The sequence below is a fragment of the Grampus griseus genome (genome assembly GCF_964374135.1).
Source record: "Grampus griseus genome assembly, chromosome: 2".
Taxonomy (NCBI): Eukaryota; Metazoa; Chordata; class Mammalia; order Artiodactyla; family Delphinidae; genus Grampus; species Grampus griseus.
The window spans coordinates 123,266,581-123,292,841 of record NC_139018.1 but is presented as its reverse complement, the minus strand read 5'-3'; the positions used below and the strand labels follow the sequence as shown (position 1 = coordinate 123,292,841).

The window sequence follows — 26,261 nt, the reverse complement described above, 5'->3', positions numbered from 1 at the left end:
GGATAACACAGTGAACTGAATAGAAAAGAAATTTCTGCCTTCATGTTTATTTCACTCTAGTTAGAGAGACAGTAAACAAAATAAGAAGTCCTAGAACATGTTAACTTGTCCAGCTCCTTGCTCCAAAACAGAGAGACAAGAAAGGTAGATGAATGACATTGGATTGGCCATCTGTTGGTCCTTGTTGAAGCTGGGCTGGGGGTACATGGGAAGTATGGATGGTATCTCTGCTTCTGTGAATAGTTGGAAATTACCGTAATCGTGTTAATAGTTGTGCACGACTTGGCTGGGCAGTGTGGGGAAAAGGGAGGAGGGAGAGAACAGGGTGTAGCGTGGAGTTGTGGAGCTGCCTGCTGGGGGCAGTGGGGGTGCCCCCCCACAGAGGGAGCCAGCTGTGTGGGCATGAGCCTGGGGGCCACAGGTGTGACCTGGAGAATTGGGGCCTCCCACGGCCGTCCGGCTCTGAGGGCCAGCTGACCAGGATGCTGCTTAGCGGTCCAGGTGCAGCGTGGGTGCCTAGGACACACAGGTAACACAGGTGCTCTGCTCCTGGAGGGGCTCCACTGCTGAGAGCTTTTGGTGTGAGGTCAAGTCTTCTGCTTTGCTGACATGTCCAGCAATGTTTCCTTTGCCCAGCACACAGCAGGCTTCCCATCATGTTGCGGGGCACGGGGAGAGTCAGTGAATGAAAAGTGTGAACAGCGAAGGGCCAGATACTGCCTGTCACCTGCTGAAATTGCGGATACTTATCTGAGGATCGACTAGAACTTGAAAGTGTTAGATCACCCCTTAAAGGAACCAGTTAAAGGAGAGTAAAAACTCATTAGAAAAATACTAAAATGTCATCTGTAAAATTTGGGGGAAGATACTCAGCCGTCCGTCCGAAACTGGTCTGCTGTGGGTTTCTCAGCCCCTGTGGCCCCCCTGGGCTTCACACACGTGGCACCGTCCTCTGCACCACCCCAAATCTCCTGGGTCAGGCAGGCAGAACAGAGCAGATGCTGGATCCACAGACCCTGAAATGACTACTGTGAAGGAGGTGGAGGCAGCCTCTAGGGAGAATGTTCTGTGGACATTCTTGCTGATGGGGTAATTTTTTGGTGCCCACTCTCCCAAAGGAAAAAGCTAGACCTCCTTCTCCTGACTATACCCTGGCCTGTGCTCTCCTGCTCTGTGGGGCCTCTGGAGCCCTGTTCTCAGACCACTCCTCACACACTTGTTGCCTGCCCAAGACTTGGATTAGCGCTGCAGGGGGTTTAGCCCCAAGTCAGCAGCTCTTGGTCCTGCCCTTGGGAGCTACCTCTGTGTTAAACAAGGGTATTGACCAAGTCTGGCTTAGTGCTGAGGCTGGCAGACTCTGGAGCCCACGCTTTCCAGCAAGATAGCTCTGGCGAACTACTGAACATTACTCATCTGTATAATGGGGAGAATCCAGGAGCCCCCTTGTGTCATGGGTGCAAAGCTTTGTCAATTTAATACATGGAAAGCTTTCAGAAGGGTGGGTGCTTAATAAACATTGGCCACTATTATGGTCATTGCTGCTGTTGTTAACATTTCTTTGACTATATTACTATATAGTAATATATTATTACTATCATACTATAGAGCAGGGAGAGAGACAGGTCAGGAGGGAGGCAAAGGCGAGAACTCAAATGTTCCCTGGGGAGGGGGATACAGTGGAAGAGGAGGCTGGGAGGATGGTTTGTCTACTATGTATGGATCATGGGGAGCTATAGGTGGAGGAGAGATGGGGTTTGGGATTCACTGCATTTGAGGAGCTGGCGAGTGCATTCGGTGGAGTGACAGAAAAAAATCTATGTGATAGGAATTCAGGGGAGTAGGTGCTAAAGACACAGGTTTGGGGAACCTCTGTCTAGAGGTTGTGTTTGAGGACGGAGAGACACCAGACCAACATGGGACAGAAGGCAAGAGAGAAAAGGAATGAAGACAAAGCAATCCCAACAGGCAGGAGCAGGATCCCTTGGGGATGTGGTTCCAAAGGCAACGCCCAGTGGAGGAGGCCCAGAGGGACATTTAGGAAGGAGGTCTGCCAGATGCTGGACTCCACAGGAACCTGGGAAAAGGGAGGGCCGCACTGTCGGAGTAGAGCCCAGATTATAGGAGATGGAAGAGGAATTGTACTTTCAACCACTCTTTCTAGAAATGTGACTTGAAAAGGAGGGACAGGGCCAGAGATGAAAACCTCCAAAAAAGAAGAAGGACACTTGTTAGGAAGAGAGAAGATAACAGAAGGCCAGGCTGGAGATCTCCGTGGGGACCTCCATGCAAAGGGATTCAGTGATCCGGGAAAGGGGTGTCCCTTGGCCCCTCGCCCACCTGCAGCCCCTGCATTGCCTCCAAGCTGGCCCTCAGCTGACTTGGTGCCCCAGCTGCCTCTTTCTTGGGAAGACGGCCTCAAGTGGATAGCATTGTGCCTATGGCCAGCTAGGCTGACTTGGCCGCTCAGAGAGATGCTGCCAGCAAGTGTTCCCAGCATGCATCCTTCTTGCTGGCACGTTGCCCAAGAAAGGCAAGAAGGGCAACTCTCCCCAGGTGAAACCTCTTCCCGCTCTGGTTCAACCTTGTCATGCTTTCTCTTACTTTTCCCAGCAAGCCATCCTGCCCTGAGGCTCATGCTATAGAGCCCGGCCAGTTCAGGCCTCTGAGTGCCTAAACCTCCATGCGTTTGTGACTTGCTCTCTCTACTAGGTGATATTTGGGATTTGCTACAAGAATGTCAGGGTGCAGACAGGCCCCTCTCCCAGCTAGGCCTGTCCAGCCAGGAGCTCTGGAGTTTGGGTGTTGGTGGCAGTGTGTTAAAAGCTCTTCCCTCCGTGACTCGGGCTGAAGTCTCCAGGAAGAGTGCTGAGGGGAGGAGAGGGAAGGGCAGGTGAGCAGAGCCTCTGGGAGAGGCCTGGTCACCCCAGGTCCTGAGTCCTGCCTCTAGGCAGAAGGAAGGAAGGAGTCCCCAGCCCCGCTACTGGTCCTGATGCTCAGGGGTGGGGCTAACCTGGGTGGTAGAGCTGAGATTTAGACCCAGGGGGTAGACCAGCTGCTGAGCCAGTTCCCTGGTTTGCTGGCTCTCACTGTCTGCTCCTGGTGGCTTTCCTTCAGCCTAAACTCAGCTGCCGCCCTGTAGCCTCACTCACACTGGAGAACCCAGGACTATAGGCCACTGGACAGGCCATCAGATTTCACTCTTATTTGGACCAGTCCATCCAAACTGGAAACCTTAGCTGTTTGCAGCTGGAGAACTAAGCTTGCTTGGGGTCGTACCAAGAAGTCCCAAGCCTTAGGAAAGTTATCCTGTGTTTCCGAGCCCCGGCTTCCTCCTAATTCTGGAGAGAACAGTGGCTGACATTGAATGGAGTGAAAGACACAATGTGAATCAGAGCACTTCGTGCAAGAGGGTGGTGTCAGCCATGGTGTGTGGTCCCATTGGTGTGAAATGTCCACAGTAAGAATATCTTGAGAGGCAAAAAGTGGATTCGTGGTTTGCCACGGTTGGGGGGTGGGATGGGAATGGGGAGTGACTGCCAGTGGGTACAGGGTTTCTTTCTGATGAAAACATTCTCAAATTAGCTGGTGGGGAGCACTGCACAAGGCTGTGAATATAAAAAACCCTGAACTGTACACCTTAAATGGGTGAGTTGCATGGTATATGAAATATAGCTCAAGCTGTTAAAATAAGAGTGTCAGGTGCATCATTATTCAAGTGCACTTTAATGCCCACTAGTTTTTAATGCAATTCCTGTAGTTAAGCACTTATGAAATCGTCAGAGACAGGAGCTGGAAATAACATTGTTCCCCACCTCTTCAGCTGCCCTGGGCCCTGGCAGCCCAGAGAGCCGCTGTGGATGGGGGCTCTGGCTGCTCAGGGCACCCTGCTTAGCTCGCTCAGCAACTCCAGGGCAGGACGATGTAGGCTTTGAAGCCACCAGTCAATCAAACATTTTCACTTACTCCTAAAGAATAAATAAAGCAAAGAGATTGGTTGGTTTCATCATCTGATGTGAAATTCCATTTCGACCTATAAAGCCAGGCTCCATTTCTTATCCTAAGTCCTCCATGGAGCGGGTTCTGGGGTCCCTCCCCGTGGGCCACAGAGCCTGCTTGACCACATGAGGCTTCAGGACACTGGCTGCCATCCAGAGCCCAGGGTGTGCTTGTTGGGGCATCACCCCTGCCCCATCCCGGCAGATGGCATGCTCCAAGACTGTGGTCACCCCAGGACACCCTGGCAGTTCCCCCAGCCCCCCAGCCCAGCATCTGGATGGAGCTCTGTGTGGGTTTATATCCAAAATGTCCTCACTCCCAAGGACCAGGCTTTGAGACGAATTGTAACTGCATCAGCCAGACTCTAAAATCAGAATATTTTCATTTTACCTTAGCACCTTTAACTGATATTTACATCTCGAGAAAATCTAACATTGGCACAAAACACAGTCGGGTCATTTCTGTACTTACATAGATAAACAGAAACCTGAGCAACTATTATTTTAAAGAAAATGATGCCTAGGACTCGGCAGTAGAGAAGGGGTTATCTCTCCTTCCATCCTTTCTACCTGTGTCAGTCGGATCCCTTCTGGAAACAGATCAGATGCTCAAATTTGAATGTGTGGGGCTATTAGCCAAGGGTCCATTTCTGCAGGAGGGGCTAGGGCTTAAGGCAGCCACAAGGGTTAGGAGCAGCTGAGCTGTGGTCACCGTGAGGCCCAGTGGTCCCGGGGGGGTGAGGGGAGTGGCCCTGGGGGACTCATGTCCAGGGGCCGCCTGGGAGGCTCACCACCTTGGTTGAGGGACACAACCAACCCAGCACTCTCTCCTAGGAGGAGCCGAGACACGCTCCCAACCTCCCTCGCCTCTGTCCACGCCTCTGGTTTCCTTCCGACATCCCTGTGGGCTGGACCACCCCAAAGCTAAGGGCCAGGCAGCCTCAGCATTTGCCAGGGACTGGGGTGGGCATGGGGTGCAGGATGGAAGAATATGCGAGGAGCCCGTCTTTACAAGCAGAGAGAGGGAAGCACAAAATATCGCAGAGTCTCCTGGCTGTGGGGTCTGGGGAGCTTAGTGTTAGCAAAGCATCTTCCTGAGGGCTGTAAAATGTGAGCCCAGGGTAGCAGGCCAAGCTCCCCAAGGCAGGACGCGCTGGGCCAACAGGCAGCGTGGGTAGCAGGATGTGCAGCATGGGTGGCCGGGGCCGAGAGCCTGCACAGGATGGGCCCGCCCAGGGCGCAGAGTGGCCGTGTGTGCCAGAGGAAGTCAGAGATCCTGCAGGATGCTCCCAGGAGAACTCAGCACTCAAACCTGCACCCTGAAACATCGGTCGGTGCCTGGGTGAGAAATGGACAGGAAGGGCCAAGGCTGGTGGCATCCAAGCCACAAGGGGTGCGTCGAAGGCTGCAGTAGGGAAATTTGGAAGCCTGAATTAGGGCAGTGATGCACAGAGAGTGTGAGAAGAAGGTGGATTAAAGAAATAGCCAGTGAGTAGCGGATTCAAGATGGCGGAGGAGTAGGAGGATGTAGAGTTCATCTCTCTCTACAGATGTGTCAGGAATACACCTATAGATGCAACAGTTTTCACAGAACACCTGCGGAGAACTAGCAGAAGACCTTGGACACCAGAAAGGACTATAAAGGTCCCTGCATAACTGTGTAGGATAGAAAAAAAGAAGGGAGAAGGAGGAGGAGAGGAAGCTGGACGGGACCTGCATCCCGGGGTGGGGGAGCTGAAGCAGAGGAGAGATTCCCGAATTCGGGGAAACCCCCACTCCAACGGGGAAGCCCCATCTCTGACGGGGAATTCAATTGGGACAGAAGGGATGCATTTGAGGCTGTTGGAAGAGGATGAAGTGGCCAATCTGTGGCAGACGGGACAGAGTGAGAAATAGACAGTCTGTACATCCGTTCATGGGTGTGCAGGGGGGCTGGGAGCTGGTGTGTGGGGATTGGAGAACAGACCCAGAGCGAGAACTCCTGTTGGCTGTGGGGCGATGGACTGAAGGGATGGAATGGAGGAAATCCACAGCAGGAAATGCCTACGGAGGAAGACCGGACTGCCATGGAAACAGGGCACTTCTGCTGAGTCACACGCAGGGGAAGGAGCCACTGTTGTAGCCTCTCTCTCCCCACACGACAGAGCCTGCCGACGACAATAAAAGAAGCACACTCAGAGCTGGCCCTCACGCGCCTGTAGCTGGGCACCAGAAAAAGCCCTCACTATGGCCATATCTCTTGCACCCGTGGCTGCTGGCTTTTTTGTGCATTTGGCGCTGCCAGGGCTCTGCGATCCAAGTAGTCATACCACCTCTTTGCCTGGTCCTCACAGCGACTGACCCAAGAGCTTGAAGGCAGCCTCAGGACTGGACAACTGTGGATGGACCTCACACAGAGGTGGGGATAAAACCAAAGCTGAACCCCAGGGACAGGGTGGCTAAGGAAAAAGGTCAAAAATCTTTCTATCAGCTGTACAAGCTGAAGATTAAATCCCCACGAAGCTAGGTAGTCCCTGCGTCTGTGGAATACCTGAGTAGGCAATGAGTGTTCCCACAAATGAAATGGTCTAGCTCTGGCAGCTATGGACTTTGGGGACAGCACATGCAGGAATCAGGCCAGATCAGAGTCTGAGTGGTCCCCAGAGCACCCACAGCAGGTCCAGAGACCAGCCCAGAGGCAGAGGAGAGGCTCTTGGGGAGGCGGAGGTGGGCTGTGGTTCATGGTATGTGCAAGGACACTTACAGCGGAGACCCCAGGGAAACATAATTATTATTATTCTATTTGTTTTGATTCATTCTGTCGTTGGTTCTAGCTTTTGTTGTTTTTGGGGTTTTTTGTTTGTTTGTTTGTTTTTTCTTTCTCTTTTTGTTTGGTGGTGGTGGTTTAGTTTTTTTTGGTTTCTTGGGATCTGCATGTTTTATAACGTTTATTTTTTTATTTATTTTTACTTTGCTTTTCTTTGGTTCTGTGTTCTTTTCCCTTATTTTATCTTCTTTTTCTTTAATATATTCTTTCTTTCTTTTTTAAAAATATATTTCCATTTCTACTTTGCTTTTCTGTTGTCCTGTGATTTTTCCTTTTTTATTTTATTTTATCCTATTTTTTAAATCCTATTTTTTTAAATCATTTTAATCAGTTTTTTCTGTTTCCTTGCTTTATTCTTCAGTAGGCACATTGCTTTGGTTTTGTTTTTAGGTTATGTGTTTCTGTTGGTTCTAATCCTAATTGTTTGATTCCGTTTTTGAGTTCTTCTATTTGTCTGGTTATTCTCTTGCTTTTTGTTTTATTTGGCTCTGTTTTTGTTTTTTTTACATATGTGTTTCCTTGTCTCTGTTTTTGTTTGATTGATTTTGTTTTTACCATTTCTCTGGGGTTTTGTTTGTCATTTTTAGAATATATTTTCTATTTTCTTTTTTTAAAATTTCTGTTTCTATGTTGCCTTTCATTTGTTCTTTCTCCTTTCTCTTTTTCTCTCTTTTTTTTTTTTATCATTTTCATTGGTTTGTTTCTTTGCTTCATTCTTCCGTTGGCACTCTGCTTTGATTTTGTTTTTTGGTTTTGTGTTTTTGTCAGCTTTCTTCTTAATTGGTGGATTTCATTCTTGGGTTCTTTTGTTTGTCTGGTTGTTCTCTTGCTTTTTGATTTATATGGTTCTGTTTTTGTTTCTTTTGTGTGTGTTTCCTTGTTTCTGTTTTTTTTATTTTACTTTTTACCATTTGGGGTTTTGTTAGTCTTTTTTTTTCTTTTTTGATCACCTTTATTGCTGGGATGAGCAACTTGTGGGGTTTGGTCCCTTGACCAGAAATCAGGCCTGAGACTCTGGTGGGGGGAGCACCAAGTCCAGGATGCTGGACCACTAAAGAATTCCCAGCCCCAGGGAAGACTAATCACCAAGAGCTCTCCTGGAGGCCTCTATCTGAATCCAGACCTGGCTCCACCCAACAGCCAGCAGCTCCCAGTGCAGGACGCCTCACACCAAACAACAAACAAGACAGGAACACAAACCCACCTATTAGCACACAGACTACCTAAAGTCATACTAAGGTCACAGACACTCTGAAACACACCACCTGACACGGCCCTGCTCATCAGAGGAAAATGACTCAGCTCCACCCACCAGAATGTAGGCACCAACTCCTCCCATCAGGAAGCCTACACAAGACACTGGACCAATGCCACCAATGGGGGCAGAGAACAGAAGCAAGAGGAACTATGACCCTGCAGCCTAGGGAAAGGAGAGGATCAAATACTGTAAATTAGACAAAATGAGAAGACAGAGAAATATCTTACAGGCAAAGGAGAAGATAAAAACCCACAAGACCAAATAAATGAAGAGGAAATAGGCAAACTACCTGAAAAAGAATTCAGAGTAATGATACTAAAGATGATCCAAAATCTTGGAAATAGAGAAAATACAAGAAATGTTTAACAAGGACCTAGAAGAACTAAAGATCAAACAAACAGTAATGAACAACACAATAACCGAAATTTAAAATACAGTAGAAGGAATCTATAGCAGAATAATTGAGGCAGAAGAACGGATAAGTGAGCTGGAAGACAGAGAGTGGAAATAACTGTTGCAGAGCCGAATAAAGAAAAAAGAATGAAAAAAATGGAGGACAGTCTCAGAGACCTCTGGGACAACATTAAGTGCACCAACATTCGAATTATAGGCATCCCAGAAGAAGAGGAAAAAAGAAACGGGCTGAGAAAATATTTAAAGAGATTGTAGTTGAAGACGTCCCCCAAATGGGAAAGGAAACAGTCAATCAAGTCCAGGAAGCAGAGAGAGTCCCATACAGGATAAACCCAAGGAGAAACATGCCAAGACATATATTAATCAAACTAACAAAAGTTAAACACAAAGAAAATTATTAAAAACAGCAAGGGAAAAGCAAAAAATAACATAAAGGGAATCTGCATAAGGTTAACAGCTGATCTTTCAGCAGAAACTCTACAGGCCAGAAGAGAGTGGCACAATACATTTAAAGTGATGAAAGGGAAAAACATACATCAAGCTTTAAATGACACATTAGACTAGATGGACTGAATTGATATTTATGGGACATTGCATCCAGAAACAACAGAATATGCTTTCTACTCAAGTGCACATGGAACATTCTCCAGGATAAATCACATCTTGGATCACAAATCAAGCCTCAGTAAACTTAAGAAAACTGAAATCATATCAAGTATCTTTCCCAGCCACAATGCTATGAGACTAGATATCAATTACAAGAAAAAAACTGTAAAAAGTACAAACACATGGAGGCTAAACAATATGCTACTAAATAACAAAGAGATCCCTGAAGAAATCAAAGAATAAATCAAAAATACCTAGAAACAAATGACAATGAAAACACGACCCAAAATCTATGGGGTGCAACAAAAGCAGTTCTAAGAGGGAAGTTTATAGCAATATAATTCTACCTCAAGAAACAAGAAACATCTCAAATAAACAACCTAACCTTATACCTAAAGAAATTAGAAAAAGAAGAACAAAAAAACCCCAAAGTTAGCACAAGGAAAGAAATCAAAAAGATCAGATCAGAAATAAATGAAAAAGAAATGAGGGAAACAATAGCAAAGATCAATAAAACTAAACGCTGGTTCTTTGAGAAGGTAAAGAAAATTGATAAACCATTAGCCAGACTCATCAGGAAAAAAAGGGAGAAGACTCAAATCAAAAGAATAAGAAATGAAAAAGAAGTTACACCTGACACTGCAGAAATACAAAGGATCATGAGAGACTACTACAGGCAACTATATGTCAATAAAATGGACAACCTGGAAGAAATGGACAGATTCTTAGAAAGGCACAACTTGCCAAGACTGAACCAGGAAGAAATAGAAAACGTGAACAGACCAATCACAAGCACTGAAATTGAAACTGTGATTAAAACTCTTCTGACAAACAAAAGCCCAGGGCCCGATGGCTTCACAGGAGAATTCTATCAAACATTTAGAGAAGAGTTAACACTATCCTTCTCAAACTCTTACAATATAGCAGAGGGAGGGACACTCCCAAACTCATTCTATGAGACCACCATCACCCTGATAACAAAACTAGACAAACATGTCAAAAAAAAGAAAATTACAGGCCAATATCACAGATGAACATCCTCAACAAAATACTAGCAAACAGAATCCAACAGTACATTAAAAGGATCATACACCATGATCAAGTGGTGTTTATCCCAGGAATGCAAGGATTGTTCAATATATGCAAATCAATCAATGTGATGCACCATATTAACAAACTGAAAGATAAAAACCATGTGATCATCTCAATAGATGCAGAAAAAGCTTTTGACAAAATTCAATACCCATTAATGATAAAAACTCTCCAGAAGGTGGGCATAGAGGGAACCTACCTCAGCATAATAAAGGCCATATACAACAAACCCACAGCCAACATCATTCTCAATGGTGAAAAACTGAAACTATTTCCTCTAAGATCAGGAAGAAGACAAGGATGTCCACTCTCACCACTATTATTCAACATAGTTTTGGAAGTTTTACCCACAGCAATCAGAGAAGAAAAAGAAATAAAAGGAATCCAAATCAGAAAAGAAGTAAAACTGTCACTGTTTGCAGATGACATGATACTATACATAGAGAATCCTAAAGATGCTACCAGAAAGCTACTAGAGCTAATCAATGAATTTGGTAAAGTAGCAGGATACAAAATTAATGCACAGAAATCTCTTGCATTCCTCTATAATAATGATGAAAAATCTGAAAGTGAAATTAAGAAAACACTCCTATTTACCATTGCAACAAAAAGAATAAAATATCTAGGAATAAACCTACCTAAGGAGGCAAAAGACCTGTATGCAGAAAATTATAAGACACTGATGAAGGAAATTAAAGATGATACAAATAGATGGAGAGATATACCATGTTCTTGGATTGGAAGAATCAACATTGTGAAAATGACTCTACTACCCAAAGCAATCTACAGATTCAATGCAATCCCTATCAAACTACCACTGGCATTTTTCACAGAACTAGAACAAGCAATTTTACAATTTGTATGGAAACACAAAAGACCCTGAATAGCCAAAGCAATCTTGAGAAAGAAAAACTGAGCTGCAGGGATCAGGCTCCCAGACTTCAGACTATATTACAAAGCTACAGTAATCAAGACAGTATGGTACTGGCACAAAAACAGAAATATAGATCAATGGAACAGGATAGAGAGCCCAGAGATAAACCCATACACATATGGTCACCATATCTTTGACAAAAGAGGCAAGAATATACAATGGAGAAAAGATAGCCTCTTCAATAAGTGATGCCAGGAAAACTGGACAGTTACATGTAAAAGAGTGAAATTAGAACACTTCCTAACACCATACACAAAAATAGACTCAAAATGGATTAAAGACCTAAATGTAAGGCCAGACACTATAAAACTCTTTGAAGAAAACATAGGCACAACACTCTATGACATAAATCACAGCAAGACCTTTTTGACCCACCTCCTAGAGTAATGGAAATAAAATAAAAAATAAGCAAATGGGACCTAATGAAACTTAAAAGCTTTTGCACAGCAAAGGAAACCATAAACAAGATAAAAAGACAACCCCTAGAAAAGGAGACAATATTTGCAAATGAAGCAACTGACAAAAGATTAAGCTCCAAAATATAAAAGCAGCTCATGCAGGTCATTATCAAAATAACAAACATCCCAATGCAAAAATGGGTGGCAGACCTAAACAGACATTTCTCCAAAGAAGACATACAAATTGCCAACAAACACATGAAAAGATGCTCAACATCACTAATCATTAGAAAAATGAAAATCAAAACTACAAAGAGGTATCACCAGTCAGAATGGCCATTATCAAAAAATCTACAAACAATAAATGCTGGAGAGAGTGTGGAGGAAAGGGATCCCTTCTGCACTGCTGGTGGGAATGCAAATTGATACAGTCACTATGGAGAACAGTATGGAGGTTCCTTAAACTGAAAATAGAACTACCATATGACCCAGCAATCCCACTACTCGGTATATTCCCTGAGAAAACCATAATTCAAAAAGAGTCATGTACCACAATATTCATTGCAGCTGTGTTTACAATAGTCAGGACATGGAAGCAACCTAAGTGTCCATCGACAGATGAATGGATAAAGAAGATGTTGCACATATATACAATGGAATATTACTCAGCCCTAAAAAGGAACGGAATTGAGTTATTTGTAATGACATGGATGGACTTAGAGTGTCATACAGAGAGAAGTAAGTCAGAAAGTGAAAAAGAAATACCGGATGCTAATGCACAGATATGGAATATAAAAAACGGTACTGATGAGCCTAGTGCCAGGGCAGGAATAAAGACGTAGATGTGGAGAATGATCTTGAGGGCATGGAGGGGAAGGGGAAGCTGAGACAAAGTGAGAGAGTAGCATTGACATATATACACTACCAAATGTAAATGGCTAGTGGGAAGCTGCTGCATAGCACGGGGAGATCAGCTCGATGCTTTGTGATGAGCTAGAGGGGTTGGATAGGGAGGGTGGGAAGGAGGCTCAACAGGGAGGGGATATGGGGATATGTGTATCCATATAGCTTACTCACTTTGTTGTACAGTAGAAACTAATACAACATTGTAAAGCAAATGTACTGCAATAAAGATACCAAAAAATAAAAAGGAATAGCTAGCGAAGGGGGCAAAATTGAAAACTGATGTCTGTGTGGATATAAAAATAAGGAGGGGAGTCAACAATGGCAGCAAGGGTGCTGGCCCATGTGTGACCAGTCAGTGGTGGAGCTTCGGCCAGCAATGGAGCAGAGAAGAGACCCAGGTCTGGGTGCTAGAGGTGATGTGACCTAGGGAGGGGCGGCTGCAGGTTGCTGTCCAAGGTCCCCCTTCTCTTGCATCACAACCATGGCACCTTGCACCTGTGTCTGGACATATGGTTGATTCTCCCCAGCACCTCCGAGTGCTGGGACTTAGAAGGACAGAACTGACATGCAAGCCCATCAGGAGACACAGCCTCTCTTGAGAAAGAACAGCCAGGCAGGAGTTTATTAGCTGAGCCCTGTCACGTCCTGCATGTGGTATTTCCCAGGGCACTTTTGGACAGTTTCTATTTAGAAGAGATTGTTTGGATGAGTCAAACAATGGGGACTTGAACTAAAGGAGTTCTTGTACGTGGCTCAGATTAAATGTTAAGGGATGTATCCGTTTGCTTGGGCTGACACAGACCCTGCAGCTTAAACAACAGAAATGCATTGTCTCACAGTTCTGGAGGGTGGAAGCAAGATCCAGGTGTCAGCAGGACTGGTGTCTCCTGAGGCCCCTCTCCTTAGCTTGCAGACAGCCGCCTTCTCCCTGTGCCCTCACATCATCTTAACCTCTGTGCTTGTCCGTCTCTGTGTCCAAATATTTTCTAACAGAGACAGCAGTCATATGGGGTTAGGGCCCATCCATATGACCTTATTTTAACTTAATTACCTCTTTAAAGACCTAACTCCAAATGCAGTCACATTCTGAGATACGGGGGTTAGGACATCAACATATGAATTCTAGGGGGGACACATGTCAAGCCATAAGACAGAGGTAGGTGCTGAGGGCAGTGTGATGGGCTCATATTCTCTTGCACGTCTTCCTGGAGTCAAGCCTCATGCCTGCTGGGTCCTGGGCCTATTCGCCCTTAGCAGGGACTTTCCCCCTTAGGAGACCAAGGCAGCACTTGCACTGCCAAGCACCTTTAGGGTGACGCCGTTCTCCAGCCTTCCTCCCCTTCTGATGCAGGGAGACTCACTCAGAGCACAGCCCCCATTGCCATTTGTATGCCGCTGGGGGCCTTAAACAGGCCGATACACCTGCTGTGATCATTTCTGGTCTGGCTTGGTCTGATTAGAAAGCACAGTAGTTACTGAAAGGTGTAGGTCACATCAAAGGAAGCTTAATGTAATACCTTTTCTTGTTTCTGTTGAGTTCATCTCTTCTTCTGAATAAGCATGACTGGTTTGATTTAGATGGTTCATCCTTGACTGCTGTCCCGAGAAATGGTTTCCATGTGCGGCTGTTGCGGAGAGAACCGTGGCGGTGGGCATTCTCTCACTCCTGACTCGGGAGCTGGGTTTTGTGTGTAACGTCTCATGCACTCGGGCCTCTTGACACGTTAGCTGGCACTGAGGTTTCCAGTCTTGAATCTCTTTTTAAAGCAGAACTTTATTCTGGAATTGCCACAAGGTGGGGGGGAGGGAGAGGGCATCACACAGTGTTGATTGGCCCTCCTCCTGCACGTTCCTTTGCCTGAGTTCTGCAGAAGAACCAGTGCCATGTTGGTAAATAACAGGCTTGCAGGAAATGCGTCCCCCCAGCATGGTGTTTTGGGCTTTTCTTTATTGTTTAGCTTCTTTTCTTCACCATAAAATATATTGATTTCCCTGGTTGTGAAGAATACAGATTGTGTCTTAGGTTGAGAGGCAGCCCCATCCCTCATGCAGGTGACCAGGGTCCAGAAGTGGCAGGAAGTGCTGTTTTCCTGGAACCCTTAACGGCTTCTTCTGACCTTGTACCTCTCCAAACTAGCTCTGCTCGCTGGTCAGTGGGCACTGCTAGGAGCTGGTGGGAGGGGCGACACCTGCAGGGATCCTTGGTGACTTCAGAGAAGGAGTTTGGGCTGTGGGTGTGTGTGGGAGGGCTGGGGAGGGCTGTCCACATAGGGTGTGAGAAGGTGGCTTCTTGGAAGGCCCTCCTCTTGGAAGGCAGGTGGCACTGCCTGATTGATGTAGGTTAGGCAGGGCCCCTGCTCTAGTTCTGAAAGCCTCCAGGGCCTCCCCTTGTGACCTATTCGTCAGGCTCCCAGGACCTCATCCACCCCAGTGTGGCCCTAGCACACTCCTGACCAACAGGGGTGAGGGTGCGGCTGCCATTAGTAGGTCAAGAGGATGAGTTTGAAAAGCAGTTGCTTAAACGTGGGATATTCTCTGAATCTAAATAGCAGTGAAACCAAATGTATAAAATTGTATCATGGAGTTTACCACATTTCAAATTTAACATGCTAATATTTCTAATAATTGTGTGACTTTTAATAAGAAACCAAATGTATAAAATTGTATCATGGAGTTTACCACATTTCAAATTTAACATGCTAATATTTCTAATAATTGTGTGACTTTTAATAAGAAAAACAGAATGTAGGAAATATTGCTGAAATCAATATTATCCCCTTTTCTAGAGAAATATTTGTACCCTTGTGACAACATGAGGTACTGGTGAGGAGAAGTGTTCTCTGTGATGATCAGGACATGGGCAGAGATCACCTGGCAGGGCCTTCCTGGGCCAGCTTTCCAACTCGGTCCCCCAGTTCCCGACTCTGCCCTCTCTAGCTGTGGCCAGACCTTGTGGCATGAAGCCTACAATGGTCCTGGTACCAATTCTGACGTGTGGGTTTTTCCCACACCAAGCTGGGTGTCCCACAGTCTAACTCAATTCTGATGCTATCTACCTGGGGAGAGCGTCAGATCCCACAGGTGACAGGCTCAGTCCTGTGTGTCAGGAACAGCCGGTCTCGAAGACCAAATGTTAGAACAAAAGATGTTCCTAGTGCTCTGATCACTTAGGAAATTACGAGAATTTTAGGAGCTCTGTGCCAGGAACTGGAGTCAAAGACTAAATGTTAGAACAAAAGATTATCCTAGGACTTCTATTTACAAAGGTGTCAGGAGCCCTGTGTCAGGAACCGGGGGCAGAGATAAAATCATATATTTCTTATTTCACAAAGCCCGTGGGCAAAGTAAACGAACAAACATCAGGCTCTGGAGGGGCTTCTAGAAGCCCAGTTACTGGTGAGTGCCAGCCCCATCTCAGCTCTTGCAAAGGTCCACTGAGACCCTCCACCCCTCCCCTCCCCAGCCCCGGGTCTAGGCCTTCCTTCCCAGAGCGGTGCTGCTTGAGCTGTGAGGCCATGTAAGCACCCACGTGACACATGCCAACTGTTCCATGACAGCATACACAACAACGGGAAAAAGGCTGGGCTCTACAAAGAAAACCTGCTGCTTCGAGGCTGCACCATCCGAAACACAGAAGCCGTCGTGGGCATCGTCATCTACGCAGGTAGGTGCTGCGTGTCACGTGCTGTCTGTGATGGCATTGGCTCAGGATGGTGGGCTGGCTATTCCTGGACATTGCTCCTGGTTGTTTTGGTTTTTTCCTGATTATCAAAGTAGCATAAACCCATTGTAGAGAACCAGGAAAATAGATGGACGCAAAATGTCTAATAATATCTGGACCAGAAGTGTTCTTAGCATGTTAGCCTATTTCTTTCTGTGCATTTCCCCGTGGTGGTTACATAGTTGAGATTAATTGTAGAGCCTACTTTTCTGACTGAACTTATCCCATATGGATCATTGGATGGGAGCACCCTTTTCCAATCCATGGAGTCAGCGTAGCCCGTCCCTTTCCTGCTGGGCACTGACTCACCGCCTCCCCCGCAGGACATGAGACCAAGGCTCTGCTGAACAACAGCGGGCCCCGCTACAAGCGCAGCCGGCTGGAGAGGCAGATGAACTGCGACGTGCTCTGGTGTGTCCTCCTCCTCGTTTGTATGTCTCTGTTTTCAGCCGTCGGTAAGTCTCCTCAGAGGTCACGATGAGTGGGCACTGCTGGACGGCTGCCGGGGGCCCCGGCTGGGCTGTCTCGGTCTCCTTCTGACCCAGTGCTCTAATTAACACACATTTGTCACTGGCTTGGACTCAGGGGATGTTTGCATTGGCAAGGCCACGTTGAGACGTTTCGATGAATGAGCTCCGCAAACTAGTGTTTTTCGAATTGGCATCTTCTGGGGTGGAAGAACGGCTTAATCATGCCTCCTGTAATGATTCCAATGGAAAGAGTGATACTAACCTGGTGATAACAGGAATCAGAGCAGTAGAAGCACAAATGCTACTATTAGGGACTCTGTGAGAAGAGGGAAAACATTATTTGGGTCCCAAGAAGGGGCTAGCAGTTAGGCTGTGTGCAGCCTGGCGCCCCCAGCTTCTGGTGGCCTCCAAACCGGCATGCTGCTTTGGGAGTGCCTGGCAGGGAAGCGCGTGGACCTCCAGGTAAATGACCTTCACCGTGTCCCGCTCAGCTGCCATCACACACCAGACAGGTGTGACATGGTCTTGGAACTCAGTGGTAAAAGGCACTGGTATACGGGGCATGAAAAGGGCTCTGTCATCATTTAGGTGTGGGGCTCAGTTGAAATAACGTGTGTTGCTGTTGGCTTTTCAGAGTCTGTGAGATGTGAATTTTGAATCTCTAAGCAGGGACAATTACAGGCAGTATTCAGAGCCTATTGAGACTGGTGTTTAGTGAGGCATTGGGAAATTCCTTTCTGGGATTTCTCGTTGGCAGCTACCAGCACACGTCCAATTCCTGTGTTATGACCAGTGGTGCTATTCAGTACCAACGATGGGAAAGGCCGGGGCTGAGGCAGAGTCCAAGTCCCGGGGCCTTCCTTCCAGTGCTCTGATTGTAGTGCCAACAATACCGTGGGCTTTTGCTTTCTTAGGTGGCCAGGTGGGCTCATAAAACCCGATGTACTTGTGTCAGGTGAATGACGTTCCTCTTTGAACTTTGCTACAGGACATGGACTATGGGTGCAGCGCTATCAAGAGAAGAAATCATTATTTGATGTCCCCGAGTCTGACGGCACCTCTTTATCCCCAGTCACAGCTGCAGTTTATTCGTTTTTGACAATGATAATAGTTCTGCAGGTAACAGTACTAAGTTCCATATGACAACTGCTTTACTTTTCTGATGAGAACTTTGAGTCATCATAGTCTGCTAAGAACTTCCCACAAATTCTGCACCTGGGAGGAGCACAGGTTCATCTGACAAATGTGTTACCTTTTGTTTTCCCACCCGACTTATCTAAAGGATCTTTTCTTGGGTGCTTTTCAAGTTAAAATTCTCCTTTTCTATTCTTAAGATTTTTAGGCTCTGAGGGGTCAGTTTTTCCATCATTGGTTCTGTTTTGTTTTTCCACTCAATTACTTCTTTTTTTTTAAATTAATTTTTATTGGAGTGTAGTTGCTTTACAATGTTGTGTTAGTTTCTACTGTACAGCAAAGTGAATCAGCTATACGTATACATATATCCACTCTTTTTTGGATTTCCTTCCCAGTTTCTACTGTACAGCAAAGTGAATTGGCTCTACGTATACATATATCCACTCTTTTTTGCATTTCTTTCCCATTTAGGTCACTACAGAGCATTGACTAGAGTTCCCTGTGCTATACAGTAGGTTCTCATTAGTTATGTATTTTATATATAGTATCAGTAGTATGTATATGTCAATCCCAGTCTCCCAATTCATCCCACCCCCCCCCTCCACTCAATTACTTCTTAAAAAAACCTACATTTTTTTCTTAACATCTTTATTGGAGTATAATTGCTTTACAATGGTGTGTTAGTTTCTGCTTTATTAACAAAGTGAATCAGTTACACATATACATATATCCCCATATCTCTTCCCTCTTGCGTCTCCCTCCCTCCCACTCTCCCTATCCTGCTCATCTAGGTGGTCACAAAGCACCGAGCTGATCTCCCTGTGCTATGCGGCTGCTTCCCACTAGCTATCTATTTTACGTTTGGTAGTGTATATATGTCCATGCCACTCTCTCACTTTGTGCCAGCTTACCCTTCCCCCTCCCCGTATCCTCAAGTCCATTCTCTATTAAGTTTGCGTCTTTATTCCTGTCTTAAACCTACATTTTTATTTCAGAATAATTTTAAGGTTTACAGACAAGTTTCAAAAAATAGTACAGAGAGTTCCCATGTGTCCCTCACCCAGTGTGTCTTAATGTGAGCATATTACATTTCTCTGGTACATTGTCAAAACTGAGAAACCGGGCTTCCCTGGTGGTGCAGTGGTTGAGAGTCCGCCTGCTAATGCAGGGGACACGGATCCGTGCCCCGGTCTGGGAAGATCCCACATGCCGCGGAGCGGCTGGGCCCGTGAGCCATGGCCGCTGAGCCTGTGCGTCCGGAGCCTGTGCTCCGCAGCGGGAGAGGCCACAACAGTGAGAGGCCCGCGTACCGCAAAAAAGAAAAAAAAAAACCTGAGAAACCAACTTTGGTACTTTGTCTCAAACAAAACTCCAGACGTCCTTCGGATTCTACTAATCTTTCCACTGATGTGCTTTTTCTGTTCCTGGAGTCAACTTAGGATATCACATTGCATTTTGCAGCATTGGTTATTATTATTATTATTAGTTCCCATGCTTCCTGAACAATTCCCCATCACTAACTGAGAATTTATGCCCCCAAAAGCCTGTGAGAGTGGAGAGGGGCAGTGAGCATCTCTGCCACCCTCCTTAGGGACACAGTGAACAGAAGATATTGGCTTAGCCTTTGCCTGGAAGGGGCGTTCTGCTGTCTTATATCACATGTACTTGAGTTCGTCCTGTAGTAGGTGTTGCATTAACATATACTTAAGTTACCCAGAGAACCCAGTTAGTCTGAATGTGATATTCTGAGCCCATAAGTATCAGTTCAATACTGTTACTCCAGAGATAAAGAAAAAATTAAGCGTTGATTTCATGAAGGTTATTCTTGAATTGTCAAAGCATAACCGTGACTGTTCTTCTCAAAGCCTCTCCCCTCTGCTCTGTATTGTACAAAATCACAGAGATTGTCCTTCAGCACAGAACCAGCCACTGAAAAGACTATCTCTTCTGAGCTGTGGGGTTGTGTCTGCGGGACAGGCAGCTCCTGTCACTGGGAGCCCCGGGACAGCCTGGGTGTGAGGTGACTTTGCTTATGAGGACTCTGACTGTGCCATGTGTTTTGTGTTTCTCTTTTCTCTTTTTCCTCTCCTAGCTTCTCTCAAGCACAACTTAGTAATATGAAAACGCTTGCTTCTATACAAGCCATGGTTTCCATACTTCCAGACACGATAGTGGATTTCCGCTCTGCAGTGGCACCGTAGGCTGTCCTAGTTTAAACTCTTTGCCAATATCCTAATACTCTAACAATACTGACTCTAAGCCAACTTGTTTAAGCTCTGAAAGGTACAGTATAGTCCCTACTTACTTGGGGTTGTAGTTATTTGTCGTTTAGATTGGACTAAATCCGCAGTTCTCGGGTCTTCACGGTCATTCATTCTATGTGCCTTGTGTCTCCTAGGTTTTGATCCCAATTTCCTTGTACGTTTCCATTGAAATTGTTAAAGTATGCCAAGTGTACTTCATTAACCAGGATATAGAGTTGTATGATGAGGAGACAGACTCACAGCTGCAGTGCCGAGCCCTGAACATCACGGAAGACCTAGGGCAGATACAGTATATCTTCTCCGATAAAACTGGCACTTTAACTGAGAATAAGATGGTTTTCCGAAGATGCACTGTGTCTGGCATAGAATATTCTCATGATGCAAATGGTGAGTCTGGGGATGGGGGCTCCCAAGCTGGGCAGGACCAGAGAGCTGCTGTATCAGAGTTGCATGCCCACGTGCCTGTGTGTGCGTGCGTGTACACATACACACACACACACAGCTTCAGGGGTTGATGATTTTTGAGGAAGAATAAAACAGAAAGGCTGGCAGAGCAACTCTGGACCAGCATCTATAGAAAAGGCCCCTCCTTATTGCTGATGGCGCCCTGCTTCCTGCACTATCTGCTGTGGTGGGCATCTGCTTAAACACTCATTTTCTGCCAGACAAGCAGAACCAAAGAGGGCAACCTTGAGGAACTCACCTCAGAGGCACCCGGTCTCTGTCACACCAAGAGGCAAAGAGATGTTTCCTTTGTCACGCATCAGTCTCCTTGTTATCAGCTGCAAATTCTCAGCAGGGCACTGGGCATTTCATGCTGCTTTCTTTCCTCTGGAATATGACCTCCCAGAGGGAAGTGTCACCTCACTTTGGAATTTAGGCAGTCCCTCCTCCCACCTCTCCTTTTCTCATCCTTGGCTGCCTCCCTCTGTCCCCTCTGAGCACATAGGGGAGCCATCTGCTTCCTAAGTCGAGGGGTGCCTGGAGCCAGCTGCCCACCCAAAACAGGAGGGGGTCCCTGTACCACAGAAGTGTCTCTGGGGCCATCGTACCTCTGAGAGAGAGGGCACCTGCTCTGCAAACAGGACTCCCCTTCTTTCCTGGAACAGCATCTGAGAACATCAAAGAAACCTTGCCACAGAAACAGAAGCGAGTACAGAACAGGGGGACAACATGGGGGCATCAATAGGAAGCTGTTCTTTAGGGGCATTTGGTGGGAAAGATCTGCTGGAAGCACGAGATTTTTGTGAGTTTTATAAAACCAAGAATTATCATGATATCCACTATATCCTCCATGATAAAATGAATCATATTAACAGAAGGCATAGGAATGTGTCCAATTTGTTTAATGTTTTATTTGCCACTCAAAAAAACCGGTCAGGAACAGTGTCCCATCTGCCCACCTGCCTCCCTCTCTGGCTCCTCCCTTCCCTGACTCCCCAGGCTTGTGCAGAAGAGCTTGGGGGCCTGAAAGCAGACCTCATCCTGCTTATAAAGGAGTCAGAGGACCAGGTCTGAAGTCCGCCTTTGAACTGGAACTGAGGCTCTGGGGGCAGAATCCCAAGTAAGATTACAGAAGGATTTTCACAGTTGTCAGATGCTTACCATAAAACCAAAGGGGTCCATCGCCCCCAGAAGACACAGGAAAGCATTGCTGGGGAAGGTGGAAACAGCCAGGTGTCTCTGCAGCATGTTTTAAAGAAGAGCTGTGATCAGTGACTGACGGGCCCCTGGGCGGGCACCCTTCGCAGCTGCTCGCATGGTCCGACCTCTCAGATCTGTTAGTAAAACGAATTCAGGTGGGGTTGACTCTGAGTACTGAGCCCAGCTCACGTGTACCTGAACCGGCTGCACAGACCATGGGCGTGTCCCTCTCTACTTCGTGTCCTGGTGACGGTGCAGGGCCAGGGCCAAGCATCACCTGCTCCTTGTCTCCGTCTTCCCCAAAGAGCCCGAGGGCATCGCTGAGGCCACTGCTGTCTGGTCACAGAGCACAGACGCACCAGCAGCGGCCTGAGGGATGGCTGCTTTCAGGCTAACATCTCATCACTGCTGTGGGAGGGTGGGCGGGCAGATGTGCCCTTGGGAGGCTGACACCGTGCTCATAATGTCCAAGCCTAGGAGCTAGACAGGCCCAGTCCAGGCTTTGCCCTTCCTTGCCATCCACTCACCACCTCACTGCCAGGGGGAAAAGGGGGCAGGTGCAGGAGTTTTCTCCTGGAATTAGGAGCTCCCTGAGGTGGAGTCCTGGGGTTGGCAGTTACCCGGCCTGGTGGCCATGGACAGGTGACTTCCCTTTCCTTATCTCTAAAGAAAAGTCTTCCCAAAGAAGATGCTGAGTTCAAGGCCTGGCCCACAGGACAGACCACACCATGGCATGCCCAGAAGGGGGGCCCTTCTCTTAGCCCCTCACACGGGCCACCTCCTGTTAGGATGCCTTGTGTTGCCACCCAGCACCGGGCCTGCCCTGGAAGTTCTTAAGAGTTGCTTGTTTGGAGCGAGTGGTCCCTATGGATAGTCTCCTGTTGCTCACATATGATGGAAGAAGCTGAACTAACTGGGCAAAGCCAGGAACACGTGTTGAGAGCCCTTGTTAGCAAGAACAGCAGCGTGGGTGCACTTCTGTGATTCACTGAGAGCCCTGGAGGCCTCAGGGACTGTCGCTCCACGGTGCCCCCTAAGAGCCAGGCACAGCATCACAATCACCATCTTCTTCAGTGGAGCTCTGCTTGCTGGGTCTGAACACTGGCGGCATTCTTCCACGCTGTACAACCCCAGGAGGATGTGAGCCTCCCTGCTGCTAAGTGCTTCATCCCCACCTGACGTTGAGCAAGGAGCCCTCTCAGGAGAGCACCGTCAACACAGCCTGAGAACCGTTATTTCTGCTTGACTGCAAGGCAGATGCTCAATGCGTGATCTGTCCTGACAGCCCCAGTAAGCAGGTGGCCCTGTGACCCTGGCATGAAGGTCAAAGCCTGGAACCCAGCTACTCTGTGGGCCTCCCAGCCACCTGCCCACCCACCCCATTCACATGGGGGCTCCCCCTGAACAGAGGGGCTGTATGTGGACCCATCTCCACCCACATCTGACTTTTTGTGGGATGGGGTGGCCCCTTTGCCATCACGGGCGGGACCTGAGCTTTGGCATCCCGTGGGCCTGGGTACCATCTCAACCCCCTGCCCCTGCATCCCATGACCTTAACAGATGAGACTCAGTCTTCTCATCTGTGACGTGGGGTTGAGAACATAAGCCCCATCGGGTCCACTGAAGGTGCATGTAAATGAGAACATCCCCCATCCCTCAGTGGAAACCCCTGTCAAACATGGCCTCGCCATCAGAGAGCGAGGGTGGTGAGGGCCCAGGGTGCCCTGCTGGATGCCTTGTGGAACCTAGACCCTTCAGTATCACACACAGCCTCCCCACGATGTCACTTAGTTCCCCTCCCCCACAGCCCGGCGTCTGGCCAGGTACCAGGAAGCAGACTCGGAGGAGGAGGAGGTGGTGCCCAGAGGGGGCTCACTGCCCCAGCGCAGCAGCACCGGGAGCCACCAAAGCATCCGAGTCGTGCATCGGAGCCAGAGCACCAGGTCACACAGGCGCACCAGCAGCCGTGCCGAGGCCAAGAGGGCCAGCATGCTGTCCAAGCACACAGCCTTCAGCAGCCCCATGGTGAGTCCTGCAGCCCTCCTTCCCGCTGTCACCTCCCCCAGTCACCAAAAGTGTCTGTTCTTCACCGGGGAGTTACCTCTGTTCAGTTAGGGGATGTTTTTCTGTCCAGTGCCTTCTTCCCACACTGCTGTATCTTTTCCAAAACACTGATTAGGTCCCCTTACCAGGCGGGGACTGCCGATGACCCAGCCAAGTGGGTGACGGAGAGGAAGTCTGTCCTGCCCTATGAAATGTGTAAAACATCAGGGCAAGATGACAACTGTGCAAAAGCAAAGTCAGATTAAAAAAAAGAAATTTAATTAGATGAACCCAAATCTATCCTTTGCCTTGTCAACCACCCAAACATTTATGGACCATTCTCATCCGGCAGGGAAATTTCCAGAAGTACGTGACAACCTCTAAAAGATCCTTTCACTTCTAAAATTTTTGAAGACCAGAGAGGGAGAATCCGTTTTGTTCACGTATGGTGGCCTCATTCTTTTATGTCCTTCGAAACCCATATAGAAGGTGCCATTGAATAGAGGTCATCTAGACTTGTGGTCACTGATTGTTGTTGGGTTTACATGGGGCACGTGGGCGGAGAGCTGTCACCCGAGCAGCAGGGAGGCTGTGTTGGAGAAGGTTTTCCTGACATCAATTTCACAATCAATACGGGTTAAGAGTATTTGAAATGTTCCAACTTCTGACCTAGGAAGTTAGTGATTCAGTGAAAGATTTCTGTGCATAGAAGCTTATCAGTGTGTTATTTACATCAATAAAACAGCGAAAAAATGTACCCAGTGATAAAGGAATGGTCAAATAAATTATGGTATGTCTGTTTTTATGCCGTTAAAAATTATGTTTTCAAATGGCTCTTAAAGGCCTGGTAAAGTTGAGGCAATATAATGTTTTTGGGGAAATGGAAACTGCCAATTTATGTATAAAATATTTTGATTAAAAATGTACATGTATAGAAAAAAGACGAAGGAAAGGCAGAGAAGCATGTTTTTTAAAAAGTATATATTACTGTAAGGTGGTGTGATAGAGATCTGTTACATTTTCCCTATTATTCTCTTATTTTTCCAAATCTTTCTGAGTAAGATATGTTAATTTTATAATAATATATATTCTTGGAGGTATTATTTTATAAAAAGAACATGTGTACCTTCTTATATATAAGAATATATGCATTTCATATGTTAGCTGTATATTCTTATACAATCAAGATTATGCATAATTTGTAATTATAAAATGACGTGTGTATATATGAGGTGAAGGTCTGTTTACAGCTTCTAGTAAAATCAAGGTGCCTTACATAGTCAAGCACTAAAAAGGACACTTGGCAGGTCACTGGGTCAGACTGACCCTTCGACCCTTGTGTTCTTCCCAGGAGAAGGACATAATGCCCGACCCGAAGCTGCTGGAGAAGGTGAGCGAGTGTGACAGGTGCCTGGCTTTTGCAAGGCACCAGGAGCACCCATTGGCCCACCTCTCGCCTGAGCTGTCTGACATTTTCGACTTCTTCATTGCACTCACCATCTGCAACACAGTGGTGGTCACATCCCCGGATCAGCCACGACAAAAGGCAAGTTCTGGAGCATCGTACTGTGAGCCCGCAGAGCCCCTGCCCCTAGGTGTGGCCCCACTGGTGTCAGTCTTCCTGAGAGGGAGCACGCTTCCCTGTCTTGCAGGAGCCCGGTCGCTCAGCACCACTCTCAGGTTTCAGGGGGTGTGCTGGGGGCTTCAGACGGGGCAGGCCAGCTCAGTAGCTCTGTGGTGACATCCTCAGACTGCAGTGGGCAGGTGCTAGGACTGTGGCGAAGAGGGAGAGGGCAGCCAGCCAGAGACAGCTACTGAGCCCAGGATGAGAGGGGCACAGAGCATACAGGCGTGGCCCAAGGTGGGCAGTGGCAAGAGGGTGGCTGCCCTCCATGCTGACCAGAGCCTCAGGGTCCTAGATTCTTACATGAGAGGGGACAGGATGGGCTGGGGCCCAGACTCTGGTAGGAGCCGCCTGGACTTGCATCCTGACGACACTATAAGCTGGTCCCCTCCTGTGTCTTTGGCACCTTGTCTGGGATGTGGGGGCGGTGGTGGGATTCAGGGAAAGGTCTCAGAGTAGAGTTTGGCACATAGTAAATGTATTTGATGTTAATAAAGGCCTTTAACATTGGCGTTCAGGAAGTGGTTGAGAATCAGTGGGAAGTTACTTTGGGTGGTAGAAACATAGCAACACCAAGTTGGGTTTTGTTTGGGTTAACATCAAGGTTCTCTCCAAAGAGAGTAAGGTTTTATATGTGAAAGGAACCTCTATAACTCAAGCGCTCCTCCGGGTGGACCAGGTGGTGTTGCAGGGGGTGGGGTGCACCTAAGCATGGCTGTGCGTCATGCAGCTAGGCAACTTTAAGTGGATACAAATGAAGGTGTTCTAGGGCTGATGCACACTATAGGTCTGTACCCTGTCACCCCCACTCTCCCAGACCCCTTCCCCTCCTCCTGGGCCTTCCAGCAGGTTCTGCTGGTGAAGCCATTGTTGTGATGGAGGGTGAACAAGGGGCCCCTGCCCTCTCTGCGGCAGCAACATATCTGGCAGCAATGTGACCCCCCTGTACTCT

At 47.2% G+C, this 26,261-nt stretch overlaps 1 protein-coding gene across 1 annotated transcript in view; it reads left to right on the top strand.

The window, feature by feature from the left end:
• LOC309819314 (phospholipid-transporting ATPase VA-like) overlaps window positions 1–22,015 on the top strand; it is a gene marked incomplete at both ends in the record, with an annotated part of 136,928 nt that extends 114,913 nt beyond the window's left edge. Inside the window, 5 exons of the mRNA XM_082649420.1 lie at window positions 15,967–16,073; window positions 16,454–16,585; window positions 17,589–17,719; window positions 20,133–20,385; window positions 21,948–22,015. Coding sequence (XP_082505546.1) covers window positions 15,967–16,073; window positions 16,454–16,585; window positions 17,589–17,719; window positions 20,133–20,385; window positions 21,948–22,015 — 691 coding nt within the window. The remainder of the gene's footprint in view (window positions 1–15,966; window positions 16,074–16,453; window positions 16,586–17,588; window positions 17,720–20,132; window positions 20,386–21,947) is intronic.
• Window positions 22,016–26,261: the final 4,246 nt, after the last annotated feature.